This window comes from Rhincodon typus, unplaced genomic scaffold (genome assembly GCF_021869965.1).
Source record: "Rhincodon typus isolate 14 unplaced genomic scaffold, sRhiTyp1.1 hic_rhity00000354, whole genome shotgun sequence".
Taxonomy (NCBI): Eukaryota; Metazoa; Chordata; class Chondrichthyes; order Orectolobiformes; family Rhincodontidae; genus Rhincodon; species Rhincodon typus.
In genome coordinates, this window is record NW_025965992.1 from 54,011 (window position 1) to 81,139 (window position 27,129).

General features: G+C 46.4%; 1 protein-coding gene across 1 annotated transcript in view; it reads left to right on the forward strand.

Annotated features, from left to right (window-relative positions):
- LOC125488313 (lysocardiolipin acyltransferase 1-like) overlaps positions 1-18,132 on the forward strand; it is a 31,235-nt gene extending 13,103 nt beyond the window's left edge. The window contains exon 4 of the mRNA XM_048621268.1: positions 16,334-18,132. Within this exon, the coding sequence (XP_048477225.1) occupies positions 16,334-17,061 (728 nt within the window). The 3' untranslated portion in view covers positions 17,062-18,132. The remainder of the gene's footprint in view (positions 1-16,333) is intronic.
- The last annotated feature ends 8,997 nt before the right edge of the window (positions 18,133-27,129 follow it).

Below are 27,129 nucleotides of genomic sequence, written 5' to 3' on the forward strand. Positions count from 1 at the left end.
CAGGGTGGGGAGAAAGGGGAGCGGGGGGCAGGGTGGAGGGGGTGGACGGGGAGGGGCATGGAGAGGGCGATGGGGAGATAGCTACAGGGAGAGAAGGAGGGGTGGCGAGAGGGGCAGGAAGAGTGGGAGGTTTCGGGCCAAGATCAGAGGGAGTGGGAGGGGGTTGGAGATGAGCAAGGAAGGGGGGTACAGTGTTGGAGAGAGGTAAGGAGCGAGAGGGGCAGGGTTTGGAGAGGGACAAGGAGCGAGGGAACGGTGGGGAGCGGGAAATGGGGGAAGGGGAGGGGTGGGAAGAAGGGTGGGGGGGGGGGACGGAAGCAGGCGGAGAAAACAACTGAGGTCCAATTCAATAAATATCTGGAATTAAGAGTCTAATGATGACCGTGAATCCATTGCTGATTGTTGGAAAAACCCATCTGGTTCACTAATGTCCTTCACGGAAGGAAACTGCCATCCTTACCTGATCTGGCCTACATGTGACTCCAGACCCACAGCAATGTGGTTGACTCTGGGCAGCCAGCGGCGCCCTCATCCTGTTAATGAATAAAGAAAAAAGAAGAAACTGAGTAAAGAGGATTCTCTGATAGTAGGAACTGCCGATGCTGGAGAATCTGAGATAACAAGGTGCAGAGCTGGATGAACACAGCAGGCCAAGCAGCATCAGAAAGAATGACCTTTCTGAAGAAGGGTCCAGACCCGAAACGTCAGCCTTCCTGCTCCTCTGATGCTGCCTGGCCTGCTGTGTTCATCCAGCTCTACACTTTGTTATCTCAAAGAGGATTCTCTAGTAGGTTACAGGAAGCACAATGGTAACCTGTTGAAACATTACGAATGTAGAGAGAGGGAGCAGCAAGTCCATGTTGCGCAAGTGATTGGCACTTTGGGCAGTGAAACAATATTCCCCCATCAGCAGTACCTGTCACTTGCTTTAAAAAGAATGAACAAAACTTATTTTTCATACACCCTCTGTCGCCCTCCCCCTGCCCCTCTCCACACTCCTCCCCCTCCTCTGGCAGTCCATAATGTGTATTTTTTAAAAAATGCATCTTTTCCCCATTAGTTTCGCTGTGATTGACCTCGGAATCAAGTTATCAGATCTATGAGAATAAGGAAATGCTGGTGTCCCATTTTCATTTTCAGTAATGGCCCTACATCTTCTACCCACATCCCTACTGAAAGCTTATTCAGAACCTGTTTATCAATTCTGCTGTTTTCTGTATTCCCCTGTCTTGCCACAGGAATTTCTTAAAATGACCAACCAACCACACTTTATCTGTAGCATTGTGAGAATATCTCCATTGCCTCATCCCTGTCCCATGGTGGCTCAGTGGTTAGCACTGCTGCCTCATAGCGCCAGGGATCTGGGTTCGATTCCAGCCTCAGGTGACCATCAGCATGGAGTTTGCATATTCTCCCCGTGTCTACGTGGGTTTCTTCCCACAGTCCAAAGATGTGTGGATTGACTGTGCTAAATTACCCGTAGTGTCCGGGGATGTGAAGGCTAGGTGGGTTAGACACGAGGAAATGCAGGGTTGCAGGGATGGGGTAGTGGGGTGGGTCTGGATGGGATGCACTTCAGTGGAGTGGTGAGGACTGTGGGCCAAATGGCCTGCTTCTACACTCTTGAGATTCTCTGATTAATTTAGCTGTCTCACTTAAGGAATAAAGAGTTACTCTTGCTCTTGACAAAAATTCTTTTCTATGTTACATCCACCTTACTCCCCTCTCCTATACTCTAACCAATGAATAGCTGTGGGTTCTAGTTGTAATTAAACTCAAATTGATCTGTTTGGATATGGTCATTACCCCTCACTCCAAGTAACATGCTGGGAATTAAAACTTGCTGTTCCTGGAGTTGTCATAAAAGTTAAACATTTTAAAAAGTATGTAAAATCCCCAGATTTCTTTCAGAACCAGACTAACAGAAAGCATGGACCAGTTTTCTGAACTTAACAAGAATGACTGTATATTACAGAGAAGTAGACTGTAGCTACAGGTGAATGATTATGGACCATTGGCATATCACTCTACTCTTTAAATGCTAATTCCCTGACAAATTCCCTCTTACACACACACGCTTGCACGCACATGCTCTCACACACATAGACATGTGCACAGTCATGCACACATATACACACACAGGAAAACGAACTTGGTATAATGGACAGAGGCAGAGACTGAGAATGCAGGTCAGTGGTCCCTGTTCACAGGATCTGCTCAGATGGTGCTTATACTGATCAGTTGCTGCTTCTTGATCTGCCTTCTCTGACTGCTTTCACTGCTCTGTGGGAGGTACGGTGGAGCTGATTCATGCTGAGAAAAGATTTCTGCCTTATTAATTAAAATTCACTGCTTACAATGACTGCTGAAGATAGAATAGACTCTTTCTTCAGGCTCGAAGTGGTGGTGTTACTGCAGAGAGCAGTGACAGCTCTTCTGGCCTGGTTGAGATCTGATCACTTTTCGTTATCTCTTTCACAACTGCAAGTTGTTCAGTTATCAAATAAGACCATAGTAAGACATAGGTGCAGAATTAGGCCTATCAGCACATTGACTCTTGCTCTGCCATTCAATCATGGCTGATATGTTTCTCAACCCTCACCTGAGAACCAATCACATAATTGTTGTTAGGCAGGAGGCCTTTGGCGATAATAACTGCCCACAGACCAATTAGCGAGTTGTTGCAGACTGAATCTCCATTTGTACGTGCCGTTGGCTCCAGCTTATCTGCACCTTCTCCTAGCAGCTGTGTAAACAGTGCTCACAATGAGCGTTGGGTTTCTTGCTTTTAAAAAGCTTGCAGTAATCCTTCAATAATCCTTGTGTTTTAAAATTGTTCTTTCCCGCTTCAGTCCACTGTTAAAAATATAGAAAAATGAAAAGACATGACCTTTACACCATGCTGTGCTCCTTTCTTAGGATCATTCTTACAAACCCCAGTAAGTCCCACAGCTCCAGTATTCTTAACTTTAGTACCATGGAAACTCTTAGGCCTTCAATTTTCACTTCTACCCTCAGCACCTTCCTTTCTGATCGGAGGAAGGGATCTTGGGTTAGACCCAACTCTGCATTCCGTACCCTGTCTGCTTGATCTCATTTCATTCTCCCGCCTTTTACTCTTCTCAAATTTATGGGGCAGAGGGGTGCTAGTAAATGTTTAATTTATGGATCACCTAATACCTCTGCTGCCTGTCTGACCTTTGCAATATTCTGGTTTTCAACTTGAATTCTAATTACTGAGGAAATGAACATCTAAATTCTGAGAAAAGAATTTGTTTGAGAGTGGCATTAACTTTTAACTTCAATATTTAATGGTTAAAATTATTTTGCTTCACCCTTTCAAATTCCTTAAGTTTGAAAACTTCTGCCTTTACACCTCCCGAACTAATTCTGTTATCCAGAATTGTGTCTGTATTGCCTGATAACCCAGAAAAACCTCCTGTGACCGTGATGCATAAATCTCGTGTGCTCTACCTGACAACATGCTCTGCCTGATCAGTGTCCAGTTTTCCTTTAGCCGTGTGATTTGATTGGTAACATTCTCAAAAAAAGTGAAGAATGCGTCCATATCCTTTTGCTGCTGTTTTGGTAGTGCCTGTACAAATTTAATCATCTCCTAACTGGACTTTGGGTAAAAAGCATGTTTTTCCTTATCAGAACATTCCTCTGCAGTACAGGTTCCTTCTTGTAAGCCGGTAACCCCTATTATTCTCCTTTTCCTCTTTGAAGTTTTCCCCCCTTTTCATTTCTCACTCTCTTTGCATTCTTTTAATTTCCATTTCACAGTTGCTTCAGTCCTGTTCCATGCTTAAGCTATTTAAATTGCAGTTGCTTTCTTGCTAATTGGATGGTTCAGTGGCTCACTGGTTAACACTGCTGCCTGATAGCGTCAGAGACCCGGGTTCAATTCTATCCTCGGGCAACCATCTGTGTGGATTTCTCCCTGTGTCTGTGTGGGTTTCTTCTGGGTGCTCCGGTTTCCTCCCACAGTCCAAAGATGTGCAGGTTAGGTGGATTGGCCATGCTAAATTACCCCATAGTGTTCAGGGATGTGTGGGTTAGGTGCATTAGCCGTGGGAAATGCAGGGTTACAGGGATAGGGTAGGGGGATGGGTCTGGGTCTGGGTCTGGGTGGGATGCTCCTTGGACGGTATGTGGACTTGTTGGGCTGAATGGCCTGTTTCCACACTGTAGGGATTCTATTCTATATCTAAGTCAATTGACTCCCTACTTGGTCCCCTTTGGACTCCCACCAATTCCCAGTGCTGTGCCACAATGTTCATTATCTCTGCTGTCTCAGCTGTAGCAGGCAGCTCCACCTTTCTGTCCTCTATCAATTCAATTAGCTTAAATCTTGTAAACCAGTCAGGGATGCCTTCTCCACCTGCAAGAAAGTTTTGGCTGTTTCCAATGTCGTCATGGTTTTCTAAAAGGAGAAATCTAGTGCGTCTTCCTCATATCCTTTAGCAATCACTATTCTTCCATGTTCAATTTCCCACTGTTAATGTCCAGGATCCCACTCCAAGACCCCATACCATCTGACAACTGTGATGGGCTGGTGGTGGTGAAGTGGGGAATGTGCTGATAAACAAGCTCCAAAACTCCTCCGTTTGTAGCATTAGTGCAAATGTTGGTTCACTTACCAAAAGGCACAACTATTTCTCTCTTGTACTATTCCCAGGATTAAAAAGCACAGTTACCATGCTTCATTAATCAACTCAAAATAACCCATTTGTCATCAATCAAACTGAAGGGGAGGCGATGGCCGAGTGGTATTATCACTGGACTGGTAATGTTCTGGGGACCTGGGTTCGAATCCCGCCATGGCATGTGGTGGAATTAACAATGTAACAATGACCATGAATCCATTGGCAATTGTTGGAAAAACCCATCTGGTTCACTAATGTCCTTTAGGGAAGGAAACTGCCATCCTTACCTGGTCTGGCCGACATGTGACTCCACAGCAATGTGGTTGACTCTTAAGTGCCCTCTGGGCAATCAGGGATGGGCAATAAATGCTGCCCAGCCAGCGCTGCCCTCACACCATGAATGAATGAAAAAAAGGACTACACTGGATTAGCACCTAGAATGAGCACACACACGGATGCATGCACAAACCCAGACACAAGGTCTTACACATACTCATACGTTGTCCTCTGATTTCAGAAGTCACTGCTGTGCACAGACCTCAGAAATCCACACACTGAGAAAGAAGTTAGAGGGATTATCAGATATAGCAGTAGAATTGGGCCATTTGGCCCATGGAGTCTGCTCTGCCATTCGATCATGGCTGAAATGTTTCTTGATCCCATTCTCCTGCCTTCTCCCCTAACCCTTCATCCCCTTACTCATCAAGAACGTCTGTCTCAATGACTTGGCCTCCATAGCCCTCTGTGGCAATGAGTTCCACACATTCGCCATCCTCTAACTGAGGAAATTCCCATCTCAGTTCTAAAGGGTTGCCCCCTCACTCTGAGGCTATGCCCTCGACTCCTGGTCTCTCCTACCAGTGGAAACATCTTCTCCATATCCATTCTTTCCAGGTTTCTCGGTATCCTGTAAGTTTCAAAGAACAAAGAAAATTACAGCACAGGAACAGGCCCTTCGGCCCTTCAAGCCTGCGCCGATCCAGATCCTCTATCTAAACCTGTCGCCTATTTTCCAAGGATCTGTATCCCTCTGCTCCCTGCCCATTCATGTATCTGTCTAGATATATCTTAAATGACGCTATCGTGCCCGCCTCTACCACCTCCACTGGCAATGCGTTCCAGGCACCCACCACCCTCTGCATAAAGAACTTTCCACGCATATCTCCCTTAAACTTTTCCCCTCTCACCTTGAAATCATGACCCCTAGTAATTGAGTCCCCCACTCTGGGAAAAAGCTTCTTGCTACCCAGTCTGTCTATACCCCTCATGATTTTGTAGACCTCAGTCAGGTCCCCCCCTCAACCTCCATCTTTCTAATGTAAATAATCCTAATCTACTCAACCTCTCTTCATAGCTAGCGCCCTCCATACCAGGCAACATCCTGGTGAACCTCCTCTGCACCCTCTCCAAAGCATCCACATCCTTTTGGTAATGTGGCAACCAGAACTGTACCCAGCATTCCAAATGTCATCGAACCAAAGTCCTATACAACTGTAACATGACCTGCCAACTCTTGTACTCAATACCCCGTCCGATGAATGAAAGCATGCCGTATGCCTTCTTGACCACTCTATCGACCGGCGTTGCCACCTTCAGGGTACAATGGACCTGAACACCCAGATCTCTCTGTGCATCAATTTTCCCCAGGGCTTTTCTATTTACTGTATAGTTCGCTCTTGAATTGGATCTTCCAAAATGCATCTGCGATTAAGAATCTCACTCATTTTCTCTGACTCCTCACATAACTTCCCTCCTTTGTCGTTGAGTTGGCCAACCCTTTCTCTAGTTACCCTCCTGCTCCTTATGTATGAATAAAAGGCTTTGGGATTTTCCTTAACCCTGTTTGCTAAAGATATTTCATGACCCCTTTTAGCCCTCTTAATTCCTTGTCTCAGATTGGTCCTACTTTCCCGATATTCTTCCAAAGCTTTGTCTGTTTTCAGTCGCCTAGACCTTATGTATGCTTCATTTTTCCTCTTTGCTAGTCTCACAATTTCACCTGTCATCCATGGTTCCCTAATCTTGCCCTTTATATCCCTCATTTTCACAGGGACATGTCTGTCCTGCACTCTAATCAACCTCTCTTTAAAAGCCTCCCACATATCAAATGTGGATTTACCCTCAAACAGCTGCTCCCAATCCACATTCCCCAGCTCCTGCCGAATTTTGCTATAGTTGGCCCGCGCCCAATTCAGCACTTTTCCTTTAGGACCACTCTCGTTTTTGTCCATGAGTATTCTAAAACTTACGGAATTGTGATCACTATTCCCAAAGTAATCGCCTACTGAAACTTCAACCACCTGGCCGGGCTCATTCCCCAACACCAGGTCCAGTATGGCCCCTTCCCGAGTTGGACTATTTACATAAGGCTCTACAAAACCCTCCTGGATGCTCCTTACAAATTCTGCTCCATCTAAACCCCTAACACAAAGTGAATCCCAGTCAATTAAAATCTCCTATCACCACCACCCTGTTGCTCCTACATCTTTCCATAATCTGTCTACATATTTGTGCCTCTATCTTACGCTCGCTGTTGGGAGGCCTGTAGTACAGTCCCAACATTGTTACCGCACCCTTCCTATTTCTGAGCTCTGCCCATATTGCCTCATTGCTCGAGTCCTCCATAGTGCCCTCCTTCAGCACAGCTGTGATATCCTCTTTGACCAGTAATGCAACTCCTCCAACCCTTTTACCTCCCTCTCTCTCCCGCCTGAAGCATCTATATCCTGGGATATTTAGTTGCTAATTTTGCCCTTCCCTCAACCAAGTCTCAGTAATAGCAATAACATTGCAATTTCAACCAGATCCTCTCTTCATTCTTTTAAACTCTATCAAGTACAGACCCATAGTCCTCACCCACTCATCATATGACAAGTCCTTCAGCGCCAGGTATGATTTGTCTGATTAGTGTGCAAAACAGTACTTTTCACTGTGTCTGTGACAATAAATCAAATCGCGAAGTCAAGGGGAAGTGATGCCTGGCAAATCTATTAGAATTCTTTGAGGAGGTAATGAGCAAGTTAAACAAAGGAGAGTCAGTGGATGTGATCTATTCAGCTTTCCAGAACATCTTTGACAACGTGCCACGCAGGAGGCTGCTAAATAAGAGCCCATGGTGTTAGGCGCACGGTCCTGGCATGGATAGAGGCAGAGATTGGGTATAAAGGGGTCTTTTTCAGGTTGGTAGTTGGTGACTAGTGGGATTCCGCAGGGGGTCAATGTTGGGGAGGCTGCAGAAGGACTCGGACAGGCTGGGAGAAGGGGCAAAAAAGTGGCACACAGAATACAATGTAAGAAAGTGTGAGGTTTTGCTTGTTGCTTGGAAGAATACAGATGTAGACTATGTTCTAACGTTACAGAGCGGAGGTCGAGCCCCTCCGCTCTTTAAAACCAAAACACCCAGAGAAGCACGCCTCACCATCTGCTAAAGGAAATGGGAAACGGGAAACATGTACAACCTGCCTTTCATCTCCCAATCTGTTATAAAGGAGAGGTTAAATTAAAGAAATCCCTGATAGGTTTTAAAAGCAACAAGTAGCAACTTATTTATCTAACTCTTAACAGTGAACAAATTAACAAACCTACTAACAAGCCAAACAATTCCCCCTTAACTACTAACTTTTCCCAAACAGAACAAAATTCTAATGGCATGTTGTTCCAATAAATACAAGTGCCACTTATATAAACCAAAGTAATAAGAAAAATAAATTAAAACTTAGACTCTCAAAACTACAGGTCTTCCAGAATGAATAGAATAGAATCCCTGCAGTGTGGGAACAGGCCCTTCGGCCCAACAAGTCCACACCGATCCTTGGAACATCCCACCCAGACCCATATAACCCACCTATTGTGCACATCCCTGAACACTATGGGCAATTTTTCATGGCCAATCCACCTGACCTGCACATCTTTAGACTGTGGGAGCAAACCGGAGCACCCGGAGGAAACCCACGCAGACACGGGGAGAATGTGCAAACTCCACACAGACAGTCACCCGAGGGTGGAATCGAACCCAGGCCCCTGGTGCTGTGAGGCAGCAGTGCTAACCACTGAGCCACCCTGCTGCCCTTTCTATGCTATTTCCACAATTCTTCAGTCAGGAATTTTTTATTGAATCCTTATGTCAGGAGCATTAGCTAAGGTTGCCGTGGTACCTTCTAGCTGGTGCTTAATCAGAGAGTTTAACAATTTCTGTGAGAGCCAGAGTTTTACTCTTCCAATGGCAGTTCGCTCTCATACTGATTTTCGAAAACCCTCTTCTTATATACCCTTGTCAAGTTTTTTCCAATAGGTTTGGTCTTGGGTTGTCAACACCACCAGATTTAAATTTAATTGGTTTTCCGTCTCTAAGTGCCTGGTTTAAATTAATTGGCTGGTTGCCTTAACATCAAACAAGCCTCGGTTGCCAACCACACAGACAATTGATACGTATGTTTCAATATCAGAACTGTCTATGCATCTGCAGTTGCTTGCAGACTTTTTTTAATATATCTCCAAGCTTAGAAAAGCACATCACCTCTTAAAGGGACCATGTACTCTTACCCCTATCATTTTGTTACAAACAAATTCTAACATCTGGGGCGGCATGGCGGCTCAGTGGTTAGCACTGCTGCCTCACATCAGCAGGGACCTGGGTTTGATTCCACCTTTGGGTGCTTGTCTGTGTGGAGTTTGCACATTCTCCCTGTGTCTGCGTGGGTTTCCTCTGAGTGCTCCAGTTTCCTCCCACAGTCCAAAGATGTCCAGGCTGGCTTGATTGGCCATGCTAAATTGCCCATAGTGTTCAGGGATGTGTAGATTAGGTAGGGTATAGGGGAATGGTTTTGGGTGGGCTGCTCTGAGGGTCGGTCTGGACTTGTTGGGCCAAACGGCCTGTTTCCACACTGTAGGGATTCTATGATAGATTCTATCTTGCTTTCTAATTCACAAATACTCTACACAACTTCGCAACACCTCCCCCTTTAAAAGAACGAACCATAATTATGAAAAGATGGCTTCTTCTTTTGTCAAAATCTTTGTGCCACTATTACTAAATCTATAATGCATTAATCTAGAGTTACACATTTCATACTAATTCTATATACATAGATAACATTGAACACTACCATTTCTATCTTAAACACACATTTTATTTTAAACCCGCGATAAAGCGTCTGCATTAACATTTTCACGTCCCGCAACATGTACACTCTGTTAATTAAATGCTTGTACCATAAGACTCCAACAAAATAGTCTGGTGTTCTTGTCCTTAAATCTTTCCAAAAATGTCAAAGTGTTGCGATCAATATACACAACTGTCTCCGATATATTTTGCACAACATAAACATTAAACTGTTGTATGGCCAGTAGCAAACTCAATAACTCTTTCTCAATGGTTGAATATTTTCTGGTGGATATTGAGTTTCTTTGAAAAATAACCAATTGGCCTTTCAATTCCACAGTCATGCTCCTGTAACAACACAGCTCCAACCTCCACATCACTTGTGTCAATAACAACTTCAAAGGGTTTCAAAAAATTTGGTGTGGCTAAAACTGGTGCAGTGGTTAACACTGCTTTTAAATTCTCAAATGCCTCCTGGCATTGTTCTGTCAACCGAAACTTTGTGTTCCTTTTTAACAAATCCGTCAGCGGTGCCACCACGCTACTAACATTTGGTACAAATTTCCTGTTGAATCCGCTTAATCCTAAAAAGCGCAGCACTTCCTGCTTCGAGGATGGTCTTGGCAATTCCTCGATGGCCTTCATCTTCATATTTCTCAGTCTCACCCATCCGTATCTGGTGTTGTGCCCTAAGAATATCACTTCTGCCTTCACATATTCAGTTTTTGCCAAGTTTATGACCAGTTTTGCCTTCTGTAGTCTCTCAAAGAACTCTGCCAAATGCACCATGTGATCTTTCCATGAATGGCTAAAGATCACTAAGTCATCTATGTCGACAGCACAATTGGTCAGTCCTGCCACAACTCTGCTCATAAGCCTTTGAAAAGTGGCTGGTGCATTCTTCATTCCAAAGATCATTACTTTAAATTGATACAGCCCGTTTGGAGTTACAAAAGCAGAAACTTCTTTCACGCTCTCCGACAAAGGTACTTGCCAGTAACCACAGAATAAGTCCCACTTTGTGATGTAAGTAGCTTATCCAACTTTTTCTGCACAGTCCTCCAGCCTTCGAATTGGGTATGAGTCTGATTTAGTCACGGCATTGACCTTCCGATTATCCACACAGAATCTTTGAGTACCATCAGGTTTGGGAACCAACACAATCAGCGAACTCCACTCACTTTGATTCGGCTCGATGATGTCTTCTTGGAGCATTGCTTCCAATTCCTTCTGTACCTGTGTGGCTTTGAGAGGATTAAGCCTGTTGGGGTGTTGTTTTATTGGAACAGCATTCCCTACATCAACTTCATGTACAATAGCACTAGTCCTCCCCATTCTATTCCTACGTATGTCCTCATATTGCTGCAACAAGCCTTTTAATTCAGTTCTCTGTTTCTGAGGTAGATAGCTTACTACCCTATCACATTCTTTCAGGACTACCTCTTTATTCAATTTACTATGAGGCACATCAAAATCCAAATCATCTGGATTTGATACCTCACTCAGCAGTAACTAATACCTGTTTCTGCAGTTCCCTTACCCTGTCATAGTAAGGGTTCAGCATGTTCACATGATATATGTGATAAAGTTATTTCCTATCTGGCATCTTTACCAGATAATTCACCTGACTTGAATTCTCAATCTGAAAGGGACCACTAAACCTTTGCTTTGAAGGGATCTCCTACCACTGGCAACAGCACCAATACTTTATCCCCATGGGCAAACGTCTGAATTTTGGATTTCTAATCTGCCTCTTACTTCATTAAATGCAGTGCCACCTTCAAATGTTGTCTAGCTAATTCACCAACTCTGTTTAATCTTTCTGTTACCTCAGATATATAATCTAATGTGAGATCTCTAACTTCAGACCTATCAATTTTTCCTTAATTAATTTTGAAGGCCCTCTAACTTCGTGTCCGAATATCAACTCAAATGGAGTAAACTGAGTCTATTCATTTGGAGCATCTCTAATAACAAATAATATAAATGGGATACCTTTATCCCAATCACTTGGGTAATCCTGGCAATAAGCCCACAGCATGGTCTTTAGGGTTTGGTGCCACCTTTCCAATGCTCCCTGGGATTCAGGATGGTACGCACTTGATTTAAAGTGTTGGATGCCTAAACTGTCTATGACCACCTTAAATGGTTTGGCAGTAAAATTGTACCCTTGGTCTGATTGAAACTTCTGCGTAGTCCATAACTGATAGAGAAAGCAAACAACTCCTCCACAACCTTTTTTGCCTTAACATTCCGCAATGGATTTGCTTCCAGAAACCTGGTAGACACATCCATTAGAGTTAGCAAATACTGGCTCCCGGCTTTGGTTTTAGGGAGAGAACCTGCATAATCAGTCATAACCCATGTGAAAGGTTCTTCAAACGTGGGAATTGGTATCAAAGGCGCTGGTTTTATTACAGCCTGTGGCTTTCCTACCATCTGACATCTATGACAGGTTTGGCAAAATTCAGCCGCATCCTTGTGTAATGCAGGCCAATAGAAATGCTTCTGTATCTTGGCCTGAGTCTTCCTCAGTCCCAGAAGTCCTCCTGCCGGTAATTTGTGTGCTACCCACAATGCTTCCTGTCTCTTCGCTACCAGCAACACAATCTGGTTCATTTCCACCCATTTCTCCTCTGCACTAACCTGTCACGGTCTCCATTTCCACCTTAGGATTTTATCCTTAAGTTAATAACGTTTGGGAATATATTCAGATTCCTTTTCCAAGTAAGCTTTATGATATAAATCTTTTATTGTCTCATCCTTTTCTCGTATCTCCATTAGTCTTTCAGAACTAGAAACCTATTCCTGATCCTTTACCTGCTTAGGTTTTTCCTTTACCATTTCATCAAACAGGACATCAGCTAACTGGACCTCAACTCCTTTGTCTTTCTGAGATAACAAGGTGTAGAGCTGGATGAACACAGCAGGCCAAGCAGCATCATAGGAGCAGGAAGGCTGACGTTTCGGGCCTAGACCCTTCATCAGAAATGGGGGAGGGGAAGGGGGTTCTGAAATAAATAGGGAGAGAGGGGGAGGCGGATAGAAGATGGATAGAGGAGAAGATAGGTGGAGAGGAAACAGACCGGTCAAAGAGGCAGGGATGGAGCCAGTAAAGGTGAGTGTAGGTGGGGAGTTAGGGAGGAGATAGGTCAGTCCAGGGAGGACGGACAGGTCAAGGGGGCGGGATGAGGTTAGTCGGTAGGAAATGGGGGTGCGGCTTGAGGTGGGAGGAGAGGATAGGTGGGAGGAAGAACGGGTTAGGGAGGTGGGGATGAGCTGGGCTGGTTTTGGGATGCGGTAGCGGGAGGGGAAATTTTGAAGCTTGTGAAATCCACATTGATACCATTGGGCTGCAGGGTTCCCAAGCGGAATATGAGTTCCTGTTCCTGCAACCTTTGGGTGGCATCGTTGTGGCACTGCCGGAGGCCCAGGATGGACATGTCGTCTGAGGAATGGGAGGGGGAGTTGAAATGGTTCACAACTGGGAGGTGCAGTTGTTTATTGCGAACCGAGCATAGGTGTTCTGCAAAGCGGTCCCTGAGCCTCTGCTTGGTTTCCCCGATGTAGAGGAGGCCACAACGGGAACAGCGGATACAGTATACCACATTAGCAGATGTGCAGGTGAACATCTGCTTGATGTGGAAAGTCTTCTTGGGGCCTGGGATGGGGGTGAGGGAGGAGGTATGGGGGCAGGTGTAGCACTTCCTGCGGTTGCAGGGAAAAGTGCTGGGTGTGCCCCTCCCCCTACCGCATCCCAAAACCAGCCCAGCTCGTCCCCGCCTCCCTAACCTGTTTTTCCTCCCACCTATCCCCTCCTCCCACCTCAAGCCGCACTCCCATCTCCTACCTACTAACCTCATCCCGCCCCCTTGACCTGTCCGTCCTCCTTGGACTGACCTATCTCCTCCCTACCTCCCCACCTACACTCACCTTTACTGGCTCCATCCCCACCTCTTTGACCGGTCTGTTTCCTCTCCACCTATCTTCTCCTCTATCCATCTTCTATCCGCCTTCCCCTCTCTCCCTATTTATTTCAGAACCCCCTTCCCCTCCCCCATTTCTGAAGAAGGGTCTAGGCCCGAAACGTCAGCCTTCCTGCTCCTCTGATGCTGCTTGGCCTGCTGTGTTCATCCAGCTCTACAGCTTGTTATCTCGGATTCTCCAGCATCTGCAGTTCCTACTATCTCCTTTGTCTTTCTCTTTGGTTTTCCCCTCTTGCATTAACATATGATTGTGGGATCTTGTCATCACACATCTGGAAAAATTCCAGGGTATTTTACTTTTAACTCCTCAGTTCCCTGGTTTTCCTTTGGCTTCGCCACTACAAGGGGCATCACTCCCATCTGTGATCCAGCTATATCATTTCCAAGAACAGACTGTATTCCTGGAATAGCCAATTTTTCCTTCAGTTCCACTGTCACTTCCCCAGTGTTGATTGGACTTTCCAGCCTTATCTTACACAGGGGAATGCTAAATCTCTGTCCATCTATTCCACAGATTACCGCTGTCTCGGGTAACACATCAGATGGAGTGCAAATACTTTTATCTCTTACTGTTAGAGACTGACCAGCTCCCATATCTCTCAATATTGTAACCTGTTTACCTTCTCCTGTTCTACCAAGGTAAACCTTACCCACAGAGGTGAAGAGATCAGACGTTATCTCACTATCCAGCCGGTGACAAGGCTGTGCACTCTCCTGCAGCTCCTCGACTTCTCCTTCGCCACTTCAACTAATCCCACTGGTTTAGCCTGTTTTCTCCAGTGCCTCTCTCAAACCACCAGCACTGTGACTTTATGTGTCCCCCTCTATCACAGCAGAAACACCTGAGGTCTTTCACCTCTTTTCACCCTCTTGGGTTTCTTTTTTCACTTGTGACAAACTGTTCCCAGTATGATCTCCTTTTTTGTTTTTCATTGAAGGATCTCCCTTTTCCCCAATTTCTGTCCCTGATGGAATGAAATTACTTTCGGAACCTCAATTTTGATTTATGCACTAATGTGTATTCATCAGCCATCTCTGCAGCTCTGCTCATTGTTTTAACTTTCTGTTCCTTAACATGAGTTCTTATCACTTCTGGAAGTGAGTTTTTGAACTCCTCCAGCAGAATAATCTTTCTCTAAGATTCTCACATGTCTTTTCTATTTTTAATGCTCTCATCCATCTATCTGTTTATTTCTTTCAAACTCGACATAAGTCTGACCTGGTTCCTTCCTTATATTTCTGAACCGTTCTCTATATGCTTCTGGCACCAATTTGAGTGAAGAGAGGGTTCTCAGAGACTTAAAATTCTAACAGGACTGGACAGGGTAGATGCAGGGAGGATGTTCCCAATGGTGGGTGTGTCCAGAACCAGGGGTCACAGTATGAGGATTCGGGGTAGATGATTTAGGACGGAGATGAGGAGACATTTCTTCACCCAGAGAGTGGTGAGCCTGTGGAATTCAATACCACAAGAAGTAGTTAATGCCAAAACATTGAATGTATTCAAGAGGTGACTGGATATAGCACTTGGGACGAATGGGATCAAAGGTTATGGGGAGAAAGCAGGATTAGGCTATTGAATTGGATGATCAGCTGTGATCATAGATATGGTTTACCTGGACTTTCAGAAATCTGTCAACAAAATCCTACATAAGAGATTAAAGTGTGAGATTAAAGCAGATGGGATTGGGGGTGGTGTATTGAATTGGATTGAAACTGCTTGGCAGACAGGAAAGAAAGTGTGGGAATTAATGGGTCTTTTTCCAAGAGGCAGGCGGTGGCTAGTGGGGTACCGCAGGGATCAGTGCTTGGGCCCCAGCTATTGGTGTTGGAGGGAGTGCAGCAAAGATTTCCCAGACTGATTCCTGGGATGGCAGGACTGATGTGTGAGGAGAGATTTAGTCAGTAAGGATTATATTCACTGGAGTTTAAAACAATGAAGAGGAATCTTGTAGAAACCTATAAAATCCTAACAGGACTTTTATTTCTTTATTTGTTCACGGGATGAGGGCATCACTGGCTAGGCAGCATTTATTGCCCATCCCTAACTGCCCAGAGGGCAGTTATAAGTCAACCACATTGCTGTGGGTCAGGAGTCACATGTAGGCCAGACCAGGTAAGGATAGCAGCTTCCTTCCCTAAAGGGCATTAGTGAACCAGGTGGGTTTTTCCCAACAATCCACAACCGATTCATGGTTATTACCAGATTCTTAATTCCAGATATTTTATTAAATTCAAATTCCACCATCTGCCGTGGTAGGATTTGAACGTGGGCCCCACAATGTTATCTGGGTCTCTGGATTAACAGTCCAGCGATAATACCACTAGGCCATCACCTCCCCTTCTAAGGCAGGATAAATGCAGGAAGGATGTTTCCGATATTGGGGGCTCACAGTTCTGCCATTGGGAGCATGCCCTGTACACGTGGTTATCTCCGACACTGGTGGGGTCCGTGACTGGCCTGTACAGCCGCCTTCTACACCATAAACACTCGGTGATTGCTTGCCACTCCACCAGGTTTAGCAAGTGTGCAGCTTCAGGGGGTCTAGTTCAATCTGATCTGTGACTCACTAACCAGCTGTCTGCCTTTCTCCTAGGCTGTAATCTCGATGCTATCCATGATGTGACGGTGGCCTACCCTTACAACATTCCGCAGTCCGAGAGGGACCTATTCACTGGCAACTTCCCCAGAGAGATTCACTTCCACATCCGGCGTTACCCAGCAGACCAGCTGCCCACCTCCATGGATGGCCTGAAGGAGTGGTGCTGCCTACGCTGGTTCGAGAAGGAAAAATTACTGCGTGCTTACTACCAGGGCAGCCATTCATTCAGCGATCTGATTCCGACTTCCAGCCCAGTCCAGGAGCAGAGTCCAGTCCAGGAGCAGAGTCCAGTCCGGGAGCAGAGTCCAGTCCGGGAGCAGAATCCAAGTCGGCATGAGGTTCACAGGAAAGCTCCCATCTGGGGTAGGGGCTGGAGTCAGAGCAAGGGCCAAAGTCGAGTTTTACTCCACAGCTCAGCTCTGAGCTGGATTCAGAGGCAGGATCAGGTCGGGACACAGCTTCGCGCCCGGCTGCCTCCCTGCAAGTCCAGGGGTCGGGTCTTCCTCATCAAGTTCTTCTCTATCATCTACTGGACTTTTTTTGTGATTGGCATCTTTGTGCTCATCTGGTCGTACAGCCTGGCACGGTGGTACTTTGCCAGTGTGGCGATCTTCTTCATAGCACAGGAGAAGATTGCTGGGGGCTGTGAGGTCATGGAGGTAGCTCTGCACAATCGCAAACCCTCTCAGCGTTGGAAACAGAGCAGCAACCATCGAGAATGACACGGCCAAAACCCCCTCCATCTGGCTCATCCCAAGGATTCTCCCATTGATCCAGCCAATGACAGGGCAATTCCCATCAGAGAGACAGAAGTAAAGATGGACTCAGCTGGGACAGGTCGATAGATCTCTGAAATATCCAGGTCTGATGTTTCACACCATTTCAGCCTCCTTTCAAACATAGGCTGATGGACACTGTGCAGGCAGAGACATCAAGAGCTGATGGCTTGGTAGCTGCCTCGTTTCAGACATCCTCAGCAGGAACCCGTGTCATACACATCTTCACCCACCCAGTGGGTGAGACTCAGGGTCATTCAGTTATTAGGAAAACAATAATATTCCTGTACTACACTGAATATGTCAGTGTCAGTGGTACCCGTCCCCCAGTGAGAGTCTGTGTGTGTGTGTGGCACTGTACCCCAGTGAGAGTCAGTGTGAGTGTGGGACCGTACCCCAGTGAGAGTCAGTGTGTGTGTGGGACCGTACCCCAGTGAGAGTCAGTGTGTGTGTGGGACCCCGTACCCCAGTGAGAGTCGGTGTGTGTGGGGGACCCTGTACCCCAGTGAGAGTCAGTGTGTGTGGGGGACCCTGTACCCCAGTGAGAGTCAGTGTGTGTGGGGGACCCTGTACCCCAGTGAGAGTCAGTGTGTGTGTGGGACTGTACCCCAGTGAGAGTCAGTGTGTGTGTGGGACTGTACCCCAGTGAGAGTCAGTGTGTGTGTGGGACCGTACCCCAGTGAGAGTCAGTGTGTGTGTGGGACCGTACCCCAGTGAGAGTCAGTGTGTGTGTGGGAGCTGTATCCATGGAAGCATGGTCTTTAATCTCAGCCTTTAACTGTCAATTCTTGTGAAGGAGTGAAAATTATTGCCTGCTAATGTAATTGGGAAAACTGTCCATTTGTATTTTCATGTTTGGAAGAGATTCACTGGAGTGTTTTTAAAACTCCATTGCCCTAAATCTTTGTGTTGTGTCATCAATGGTTGTCCTGGGTGTAACCCCGTCTGCCGTCTACATTGAACACTATCTCTCTTTTTAAGCGAAATTCTGATGCTAATAAATTTATTTTAGCTCTTTGCCTGTTGTCTGAATGTGTTTACTGTCACATTAGCCACTGGGAAGCATTTCTTTGGAGTCTGCTCTGTGAGCCGCTGAGTCCTGGCATCAAAGCCAGCCTCAGGGAGAGCCGTGTACCTGAGGAGGGGCAGCTGCAGAAACTGTGACAGGTTCTGTTCTCTTCTGGAAGGCTCAAGGACTGGAACACCGACGTGAAGCTGGTGTGAGCTCTGCTCAGAGCATCGCTAACTTGTCTTCCTGAAGGTCTTCATGGTAATCTGATGGTGCTGAAACCTCTCTCTCCCCCGACAACATGCAAACCACTCTCACTAATCACCAACTGTCACAAAGGGAAGCAGGAATTCTCTGCTTCCTGCTGTGCCAGAGTCAGAAAACCAACCAGTCTGAGTGACTGTCCTGGCCAGATCGATGAATGTCATCCAGTGAAGGTGAGGAATTTGGACGAGTGGGATGGACAGCAAATTCTTCAACACCAGTGCAGTTCTCCATTTCCATCACCCTGTTCCTGTTCTGTGCATTGGCATCAGATTAACCAGGCAGAGAGACAGCTGCATTGGGTATACCTACCAAAAGCCATGTGTGGTACTGACTGCTGCACTGACCACTCTCGTGTCATTTCATTGACAGACCTCGACATCCCCAGCGTACAAGGGCCTTGAGGTGTCTCCAAGGCTTGAGACTCGAAGAGGTCATTGTGAAGGATTCTATCTGGGACAATTCAACACGAGCACAGTGGGCTATCACTGCATTGACAATGAGTGCAGGAGGTTGGATAATCCTCTAGTCTGAAGGCTTGTGGGTTTCCCTCTCGTAAACATTGGGATTGGGTCCAGGAAAACATGAGGGATTTGTGAAACAGCTGGAGGAGAGAGCTCACCTCTTCAGGAGATGTCACAGTGACGGGCCGTCACATGCAAGGCCATGAGCTGTAGGAGCAGGAGTAGGTTTTTGGGACCATTGAGCCTTCCCCACCTTTCAATGAGATCACAGCTAATCTGATCATCTGCAACTCCACTTTCCTGCCTTTTTCCCATAACCCTTAATTTCCTTCCTGGTTAAATAGCTGCCCACAATCAAGCTTAAATATACTTAACAACCCAGCCTCTAATCAGTCAAATGTCAATAGTCGTTTTGCTCATTCATGGGAATGTGAGCATCTCTGGCTCCATTTATTGGCTGTCTCTTGTTAGAAACGTAGGAATACAAGAACAGGAGTAGGCCATTCAGCCTCTTGAGTCTGTTCCAGCATTCAATCAGATCATGGCTGATCTTTGGCCAACTCCATATCTTTGCCTTTGGCCCCTGCGTCTCTACTTCACAAAAATGTATCTGTCTCAGATTTAAAACTAACAATTGATCCAGCATCCACTGCTGTTTGTGGAAGAGAGATCAAAACTTCTACCTCCCTTTGAGGTGTTACTTGGCCTTGAGAAGGTGATGGTGAGCTGCCTTTTTGAACTACTGCAGTCCACCTGTTGTGGGTTGACCCACACTGCCCTTAGGGAGGGACTTCCAGGATTTTGACCCAGTGACACCAAAGGAACGCCGATATATTTCCAAGTCAGGGTGGTGAATGGCTCAGAGGGGAACTTGCAGATCATAAAGACTGGATGACTTTCTACAGTGCGCTCTGAACTGTCGATAGGCCTTAGTCAACAAACTCATCACCAATCCTCAACATCAACTAGTCACACAGTTCCCAGGAAAAGCTCAAATTATAGAAGCTGGGCACAGAGCTTCAATAGCCTCAATTGTCCCCTTTATCCCTCAGTGAAGATGTTACCAACAGGCTGTCAGTGCTTGCTGTCAGCTCCACCATGATCCACTCGCTGTGAGAAAACTCAGTCATGATCAAACTGCTATTGAGTGGCAGGGATGTATAAGCTGCTGTTACCCCAGCTGAAATGTACAGGCCAGGGGGCAATGTTTTATAGGACGGCTAGGACCTGAAAGTGTGAATGGGCATCATGAGATACACTCTGTCCATCAGGAATAGAATGGGCTGTTCCTGGGAGGAACGAACACTCGAGGACAGAGGAGGGAAGTTATGCGAGGAGTCAGAGAAAATGAGTGAGATTCTTAATGAGTACTTTGCGTTGGTATTCACCGAGGAGAGGGACATGACGGATGTTGAGGTTAGGGATCGATGTTTGATTACTCTAGGTCAAGTCGGCAAAAGGAGCGGGGAAGTGTTGGGTATTCTAAAAGGCATTAGGGTGGAGAAGTCCCCAGGTCCGAATGGGATCTATCATAGGTTACTGAGGGAAGCGAGAGAGGAAATAGCTGGGGCCTTAACAGATATATTTGCAGCATCCTTGAGCACGGGTGAGGTCCCGGAGGACTGGAGAATTGCTAATATTGTCCCCTTGTTTAAGAAGGGTAGCAAGGATAATCCAGGTAATTATAGACCAGTGAGCCTGACGTCAGTGGTGGGGAAGCTGCTGGAGAAGATACTGAGGGATAGGATCTAATTACATTTGGAAGAAAATGGGCTTATTAGTGATAGGCAGCATGGTTTTGTGCAGGGAAGGTCATGTCTTACCAACTTGATAGAATTCTTTGAGGAAGTGTCAAAGTTAATAGATGAGGGAAGGGCTGTAGATGTCATATACATGGACTTCAATAAGGCATTTGATAAGGTTCCCCATGGTAGGCTGATGGAGAAAGTGAAGTCGCATGGGGTCCAGGGTGTACTAGCTAGATGGATAGAGAACTGGCTGGGCAACAGGGGACAGAGAGTTGTAGTGGAAGGGAGTTTCTCAAAATGAGAACTGTGACCAGTGGTATTCCACAGGGATCCGTGTTGGGACCACTGTTGTTTGTGATATACATAAATGTTCTGGAGGAAGGTATAGATGATCTGATTAGCAAGTTTGCAGATGACACTAAGATTGGTGGAGTAGCAGATAGTGAAGGGGACTGGCGGAGAATGCAGCAGAATATTGCAGCAGATTGAAGAGTTGGGCGGAGAAATGGCAGATGGAGTTCAATCCAGGCAAATGCAAGGTGAGATAACAAGGTGTAGAGCTGGATGAACACAGCAGGCCAAGCAGCATCAGAGGAGCAGGAAAGCTGACGTTTTGGGGGTGATGCATTTTGGAAGATCCAATTCAAGAGCAAACTATACAGTAAATAGAAAAGCCCTGGGGAAAATTGATGCACAGAGAGATCTGGGTGTTCAGGTCCATTGTACCCTGAAGGTGGCAATGCAGGTCGATAGAGTGGTCAAGAAGGCATACGGCATGCTTTCATTCATCGGACGGGATATTGAGTACAAGAGTTGGCAGGTCATGTTACAGTTGTATAGGACTTTGGTTCAACCACATTTAGAATACTGCGTACAGTTCTGGTCGCCACATTACCAAAAGGATGTGGATGCTTTGGAGAGGATGCAGAGGAGGTTCACCAGGATGTTGCCTGGTATGGAGGGCACTAGCTATGAAGAGAGGTTGAGTAGATTGGGATTATTTACGTTAGAAAGACGGAGGTTGAGAGGGGACCTGATTGAGGTCTACAAAATCATGAGGGGTATCGACAGGGTGGAAAGCAAGAAGCTTTTCCCCAGAGTGGGGGACTCAATTACTAGGGGTCACGATTTCAAGGTGAGAGGGGAAAAGTTTAAGGGAGATATGTGTGGCAAGTTCTTTATGCAGGGAGTGGTAGGTGCCTGGAACGCATTGCCAACGGAGGTGGTAGAGGCGGGCACGATAGCATCATTTAAGATGTATCTAGACAGATACATGAATGGGCAGGGAGCAGAGGGATACAGATCCTTGGAACATAGGCGACAGGTTTAGATAGAGGATCTGGATTGGCGCAGCTTGGAGGGCCGAAGGGCCTGTTCCTGTGCTGTAATTTGTTCTATGAACCAGTTCTGGTTTATTTGATGGTTGTTGTTCTAGTGCTAAGTCCATGTAGCGAACAGTAAGGTGTACTTACCCTTAAACTGGGCCTGACGTGTCACAAGAGACCATCATGTTGCTGAATGGCCTTATTCTGCTCCCATATCTTCTGTATCTTGCATATAATGTAACCAGCAGTTCACTAATATGTCATAAACATATTTACAATCCATCAAAATTGATCTTTTATTCTGTGGAAGACTTTGTGTGAGCATTCTTCCAGTGATGGTATCAATAGCTTACACTGCTGTGTAAGCAGGTTTGGTAACAGCTAACCTACATACAGAGTCCCAGATGCACCACATCTGGGATGACCAGGAAGAGTGACTTTCAGTCAGCATCATGGTCTGGGAAGAGTGTCCCGCAGTTAGTATCGCGGTGAGGCATTCTGGGAAATGAGTCCCATGGTCAGTATCGTGGTGAGGCATTCTGGGAAGTGTGTCCCACAGTCAGTATCGCAGTGATCCATTCTGGGAAGTGTGTCCAACGGTCAGTATCGCAGTGAGGCATTCTGGGAAGAGTGTCCCATGGTCAGTATCGTGGTGTGGCATTCTGGGTAAAGTGTCCTGCGGTCAGTATCATGGTGAGGCATTGTGGGAAGTGTGACCCGTGGTCAGTATCGTGGTGAGGCATTCTGGGAAGTGTGACCCATGGTCAGTATCGTGATGAGGCATTCTGGGAAGACTGTCCCGCGGTCAGTATCATGGTGAGGGATTCTGGGAAGTGTGACCCATGATCAGTATCGTGGTGAGGCAGTCTGGGAAATGTGTCCCGCGGTCAGTATCACAGTGAGGGATTCTCGGAAGAGTATCCTGTGGTGATCGCGGTGAGGCACTCTGGAAGAGTGTCCCACGGTCAGTATCATGGTGAAGCATTCTGGGAAGAGTGTCCTGTGGTCAGTATCACAGTGAGGCATTCTGGGAAGAGTGTCAATACATGATGCAGTATCACTGCGAATCGGCTGATTTGGGTGATTAAGGTTAAGTGAGAGCTTTTTAAGACCAATAGTGCAGAGTCAGCTTTCTTTTTTACTCCACCAGTAAAACTAGTCCAATTCTGGAAATTTGTAGAACCTGTGCCTGATCACAGATTGGTCTGTGTCCTCTTAGAATACATACATAGAAACATAGAAACATGGAGGATAGAAGCAGGAGGAGGCCATTCAGCCCTTCGATCCACTCTCCACCATTCTTCATGATCATGGCTGATTGTCCAACTCAATAGCCTAATCCTGCTTTCTCCCGATAACCTTCGATCCCAATCGCCCCGAGTGCTATATCTAGCGCCTCTTGAATACATCCAATGTTCTGCATCAACTACTTCCTGTGGTAATGAATTCCACAGGCTCACCACTCTCTGGGTGAAGAAATGTCTCCTCATCTCCGTCCTAAATTGTCTGCCCCGAATCCTCATACTGTGACCCCTGGTTCTGGACACACCCACCATCAGGAACATCCTCCCTGCATCTACCCTATCCTGTCCTGTTAGAATTTTATCAGTCTCTATGAGATCCCTGTGCTCGCGCCCCCCCCGCCCCACCCCATCATTCGTCTGAACTGTAGCAAAAACAATCCCAAGCCTAGTCAATCTCTCCTCATATGTGAGACCCGCCATCCCCGGAATCAGCCTGGTAAACCTTTGCTGCACTCCACTTCCTTTTCTCAGGAAAGGAAACTAAACCTTCACACAATATTCCAGGTGTGGTCTCACCAAGGCCCTGTATAACTGCAACAACACATCCCTGCTCCTGTGCTCGAAACCTCTCGCAATGAAGGCCAACATACCATTTACCTTCTTTAGCACCTGCTGCACCTGCATGCTTACCTTCACCGACTGGTGCACAAGGACACCCAGGTCCCACTGCACACTCCCCTCTCCCAATTTACAGCCATTCAGGTAATAATCTGACCCAGGCTTAGATGCTCTAACCTCTTACAATCTGACACATACATTATAAGATCAGGGAGGTGATGAGCAGTTCTGGTCTCCACACTGTAGGAAGGATGTGATTGCACTGGAGGGGGTGCAGAGGGAGATTCACCAGGATACTGCCTGGGATGCAGCATTTCAGCGATGACGAGAGACTGGGTAAGTTCGGGTTGTTATCTTTAGAGCAGAGAAAGTTTAGAGGGGACCTGATGGAGGTGTGTAAGATCATGAGGGGCATGGACAGGGTGGATAGAAAGCAAAACTAAAAACCAAAAGAACTGTGGATGCTGTAAATCAGAAACAAAAACAGAAGTTGCTGGAAAAGTTCAGCAGGTCTGGCAGCATCTGTAGTGGTAAATCAGAGTTAATGTTTTGGGTCGAATGACCCTTCCTCCGAACAGTTTTGTGGATAGAAAGCAACTGTTCCCCTTAGTCAAAGGGTCAATAACAAGGGGGCATCATTATAAAGTAAAAGACAGAGGTTTAGAGGGATTTGAGGGGAAATAGTTTCCACCCAGAGGATGGTGGGAAACTGGAATGCACTGCCCGGGAAGGGTGTTCAGGCAGGAAATCTCATAACTTCCAAGGCTATGGGCCCAGTGTGGGAAATTGGGAGTAGTATAGAGAATAATATATTCCTGGCAGGACAAACTTGCTGGTTGAAGGTCCTTTTCAGTATTGTCAGATTTGATAAAAAGCAACAGACCCGAGGATTGGGAGCAGATTAGAATTCAGCAAAGGAGGACCAAGTGACTGATTTATAAAATGGAAATAGAGCATAATAGTGAGCTTTCAGGAAACATAGAAACTGACTGTAAGAGCTTCTATAGGTATGTGAAGAGAAGATGATTGGTGATGACAAATATAGCTCCCTTACAGTCAGAAATGGAGGACTTTATAATGGGGAATAAGAAATGGCTGACCAACTAAATACACACTTTAGTTCTATGTTCATAAAGGAGGACACAAATAATATCCCACAAATGTTGGGGAACACAGAGCTTAGTGAGAGGGAGGAACTGAAGGAAATCAATATTAGCAGAGAAATGGTGTTGGGGAAATTGAAGGGATTGAAGGCTGATAAAATTCCCAGGGCCTGATAATCTACATCCCAGAATACTTCAGGAAGTGGTTTAGAAACAGAGGGTGCATTAGTGTCATCTTACAAGATTCTATAGACACTGGAGGATTGGAGGGTAGCTAATGTAATCCCACAATATTTGAAAAGAAGTGGCAGAGAGAAAACTGGGAATTATAGACCAGTCAGTTTGACATTGGTGGTGGGGGACAATGTTAGAGTCCATCATAAAATATTTAATAGATAAGCACTTGGAAACTGGTGAGAGGATTGGACAGAGTCAGCATGGATTTACGAAATGGAAAATCAGTCTTGATAAATCTACAGGAATTGTCCGAGGTTGTAACGAATAGAGTTAATGAGGGAGACACAGTGGATATGGTTTACTTGGACTTTGAGAAAACTTTCGACAAAGTCCCACATAAGTGATCAACGTGTAAAATTAAAGCGCATGGGATTCGGGGTAGCGTTTTGAAATGGATTTTTAAAAAAGTGTCTTTTTCTAAGTGGCAGACAGTGAATAGTGGGGTACCACAGAACCAAACACCCAAGGCCCCACCACACTGCTGGCCAAGGACGGAGTGACTCTTATCAAAGATAAAGAAGGCATTAAACAATGCTGTGAGAGGTGCTTCAGAGACCTCCTCAACCAGGGCTCTGTCATCGATCTTATGTGTTCTTGACAGTATCCCATAGCATCTCACAGGCCGGGAGATTGGCAGCACCCCCACCCTGCACCAAGTGGAGAAGGCTGTCTACCAGCTTAAGAACAACAAGGCTGCTGGAGCAGGTGGTATTCCCCACTGAGGTACTGAAGTGCAGAGGAAAAGAGCTCCCGCTGCAGCCTACACATCCTTGTCTGCTTTTACCTGGAAGGAGGGGAGCTTCCCAGGAGAGCTCCGAGCTGCCACAGCTGTGGTAGCTACAGGGGAGTCTCCCTGCTGTTAGAGAATTCATCACCAAGGTCCTTCTCAACTATCTCCTCCCTGTGGCTGAGGGACACCTCCTGAAAATGCAACATGGCACCCAGCCACAGAGGGGTATAATATAGACGTGATTTTCACTGTGTGACAGCTACAGGAGAAATGCAGAGAAATGAACCTAACCCCCTGTACGTGGCCCTCTTTAACCTTACAAAGGCCTTTCACACCATCAATACGGAAGCATTATGGAGAGTCCTTTCATTGCAACCATGAAGTTTGTCACCATCCTTCGGCTGCTCTACATCGACATGGAGATCATGGTAATGACAAACAGGTCCACCACCGACCCATTCCCCACTCAGACCGGTGTCAAGCAGGGCTCTGTCACTGCCCCAACACTGCTCTCCATCTAACTCCCGGTAATGGTTCATCTTGCTGCTGCCAAGCTCCCCGCTGGAGCGGGGCTAATGCACAGACCAGCAGGAAATTATTCCCCCTCCGCTGCCCTCAATCCAAAACCAAAGTCACCCCCCGACCAGTGTCATCGAGCTGCAGATGATGTTTGTGTGTGTGCAATCTCAGAGGATGGGCCCCAGACCATCCCCTGCACCTTTACTGAGGCATATGGCAGCCTGGGTCCCATCCTGAACATCTGCAAGACAAAGATCCTCCACCAAGCTGGCCTGGCATGTGGACTGAAACCTTCCTCCATCCCCAAACCCCGACTCCCCGGTCATCAACGTCCACAGGAAGGCCTAAGAGAATGCTGACCACTTCCAATGCCTCAGCAATGTGCTGTTTATGAAAGTAGCTATTGATGAAGAGATCCAGCATTTCCTCCAATGTGCGAGCGCAGCCTTCAGCCACCTTAGGAAAAGGACAACAACACGATCCCAGGTCATGGCTTTCAGAACTATGGTGGTTCCCACCCTCCTATATGGCCCTGAGATGTGGGCTGTCTACAGCAGACACCTCAAGGTGCAGGAGCAGTACGACCAAACGCTGCCTGTGCGAGATCCTGCAAATCCGCTGGGAAGGAAGATACAGCAACACCAACGTTCCCAACCAGGCCAACGTCCCCAGCATTGATGCACTGACCACCCGCGATTGACGATGATGGGCTATCCACGAGACTCCCCGAGCAGGCGCTCTACCCCCAGCTCC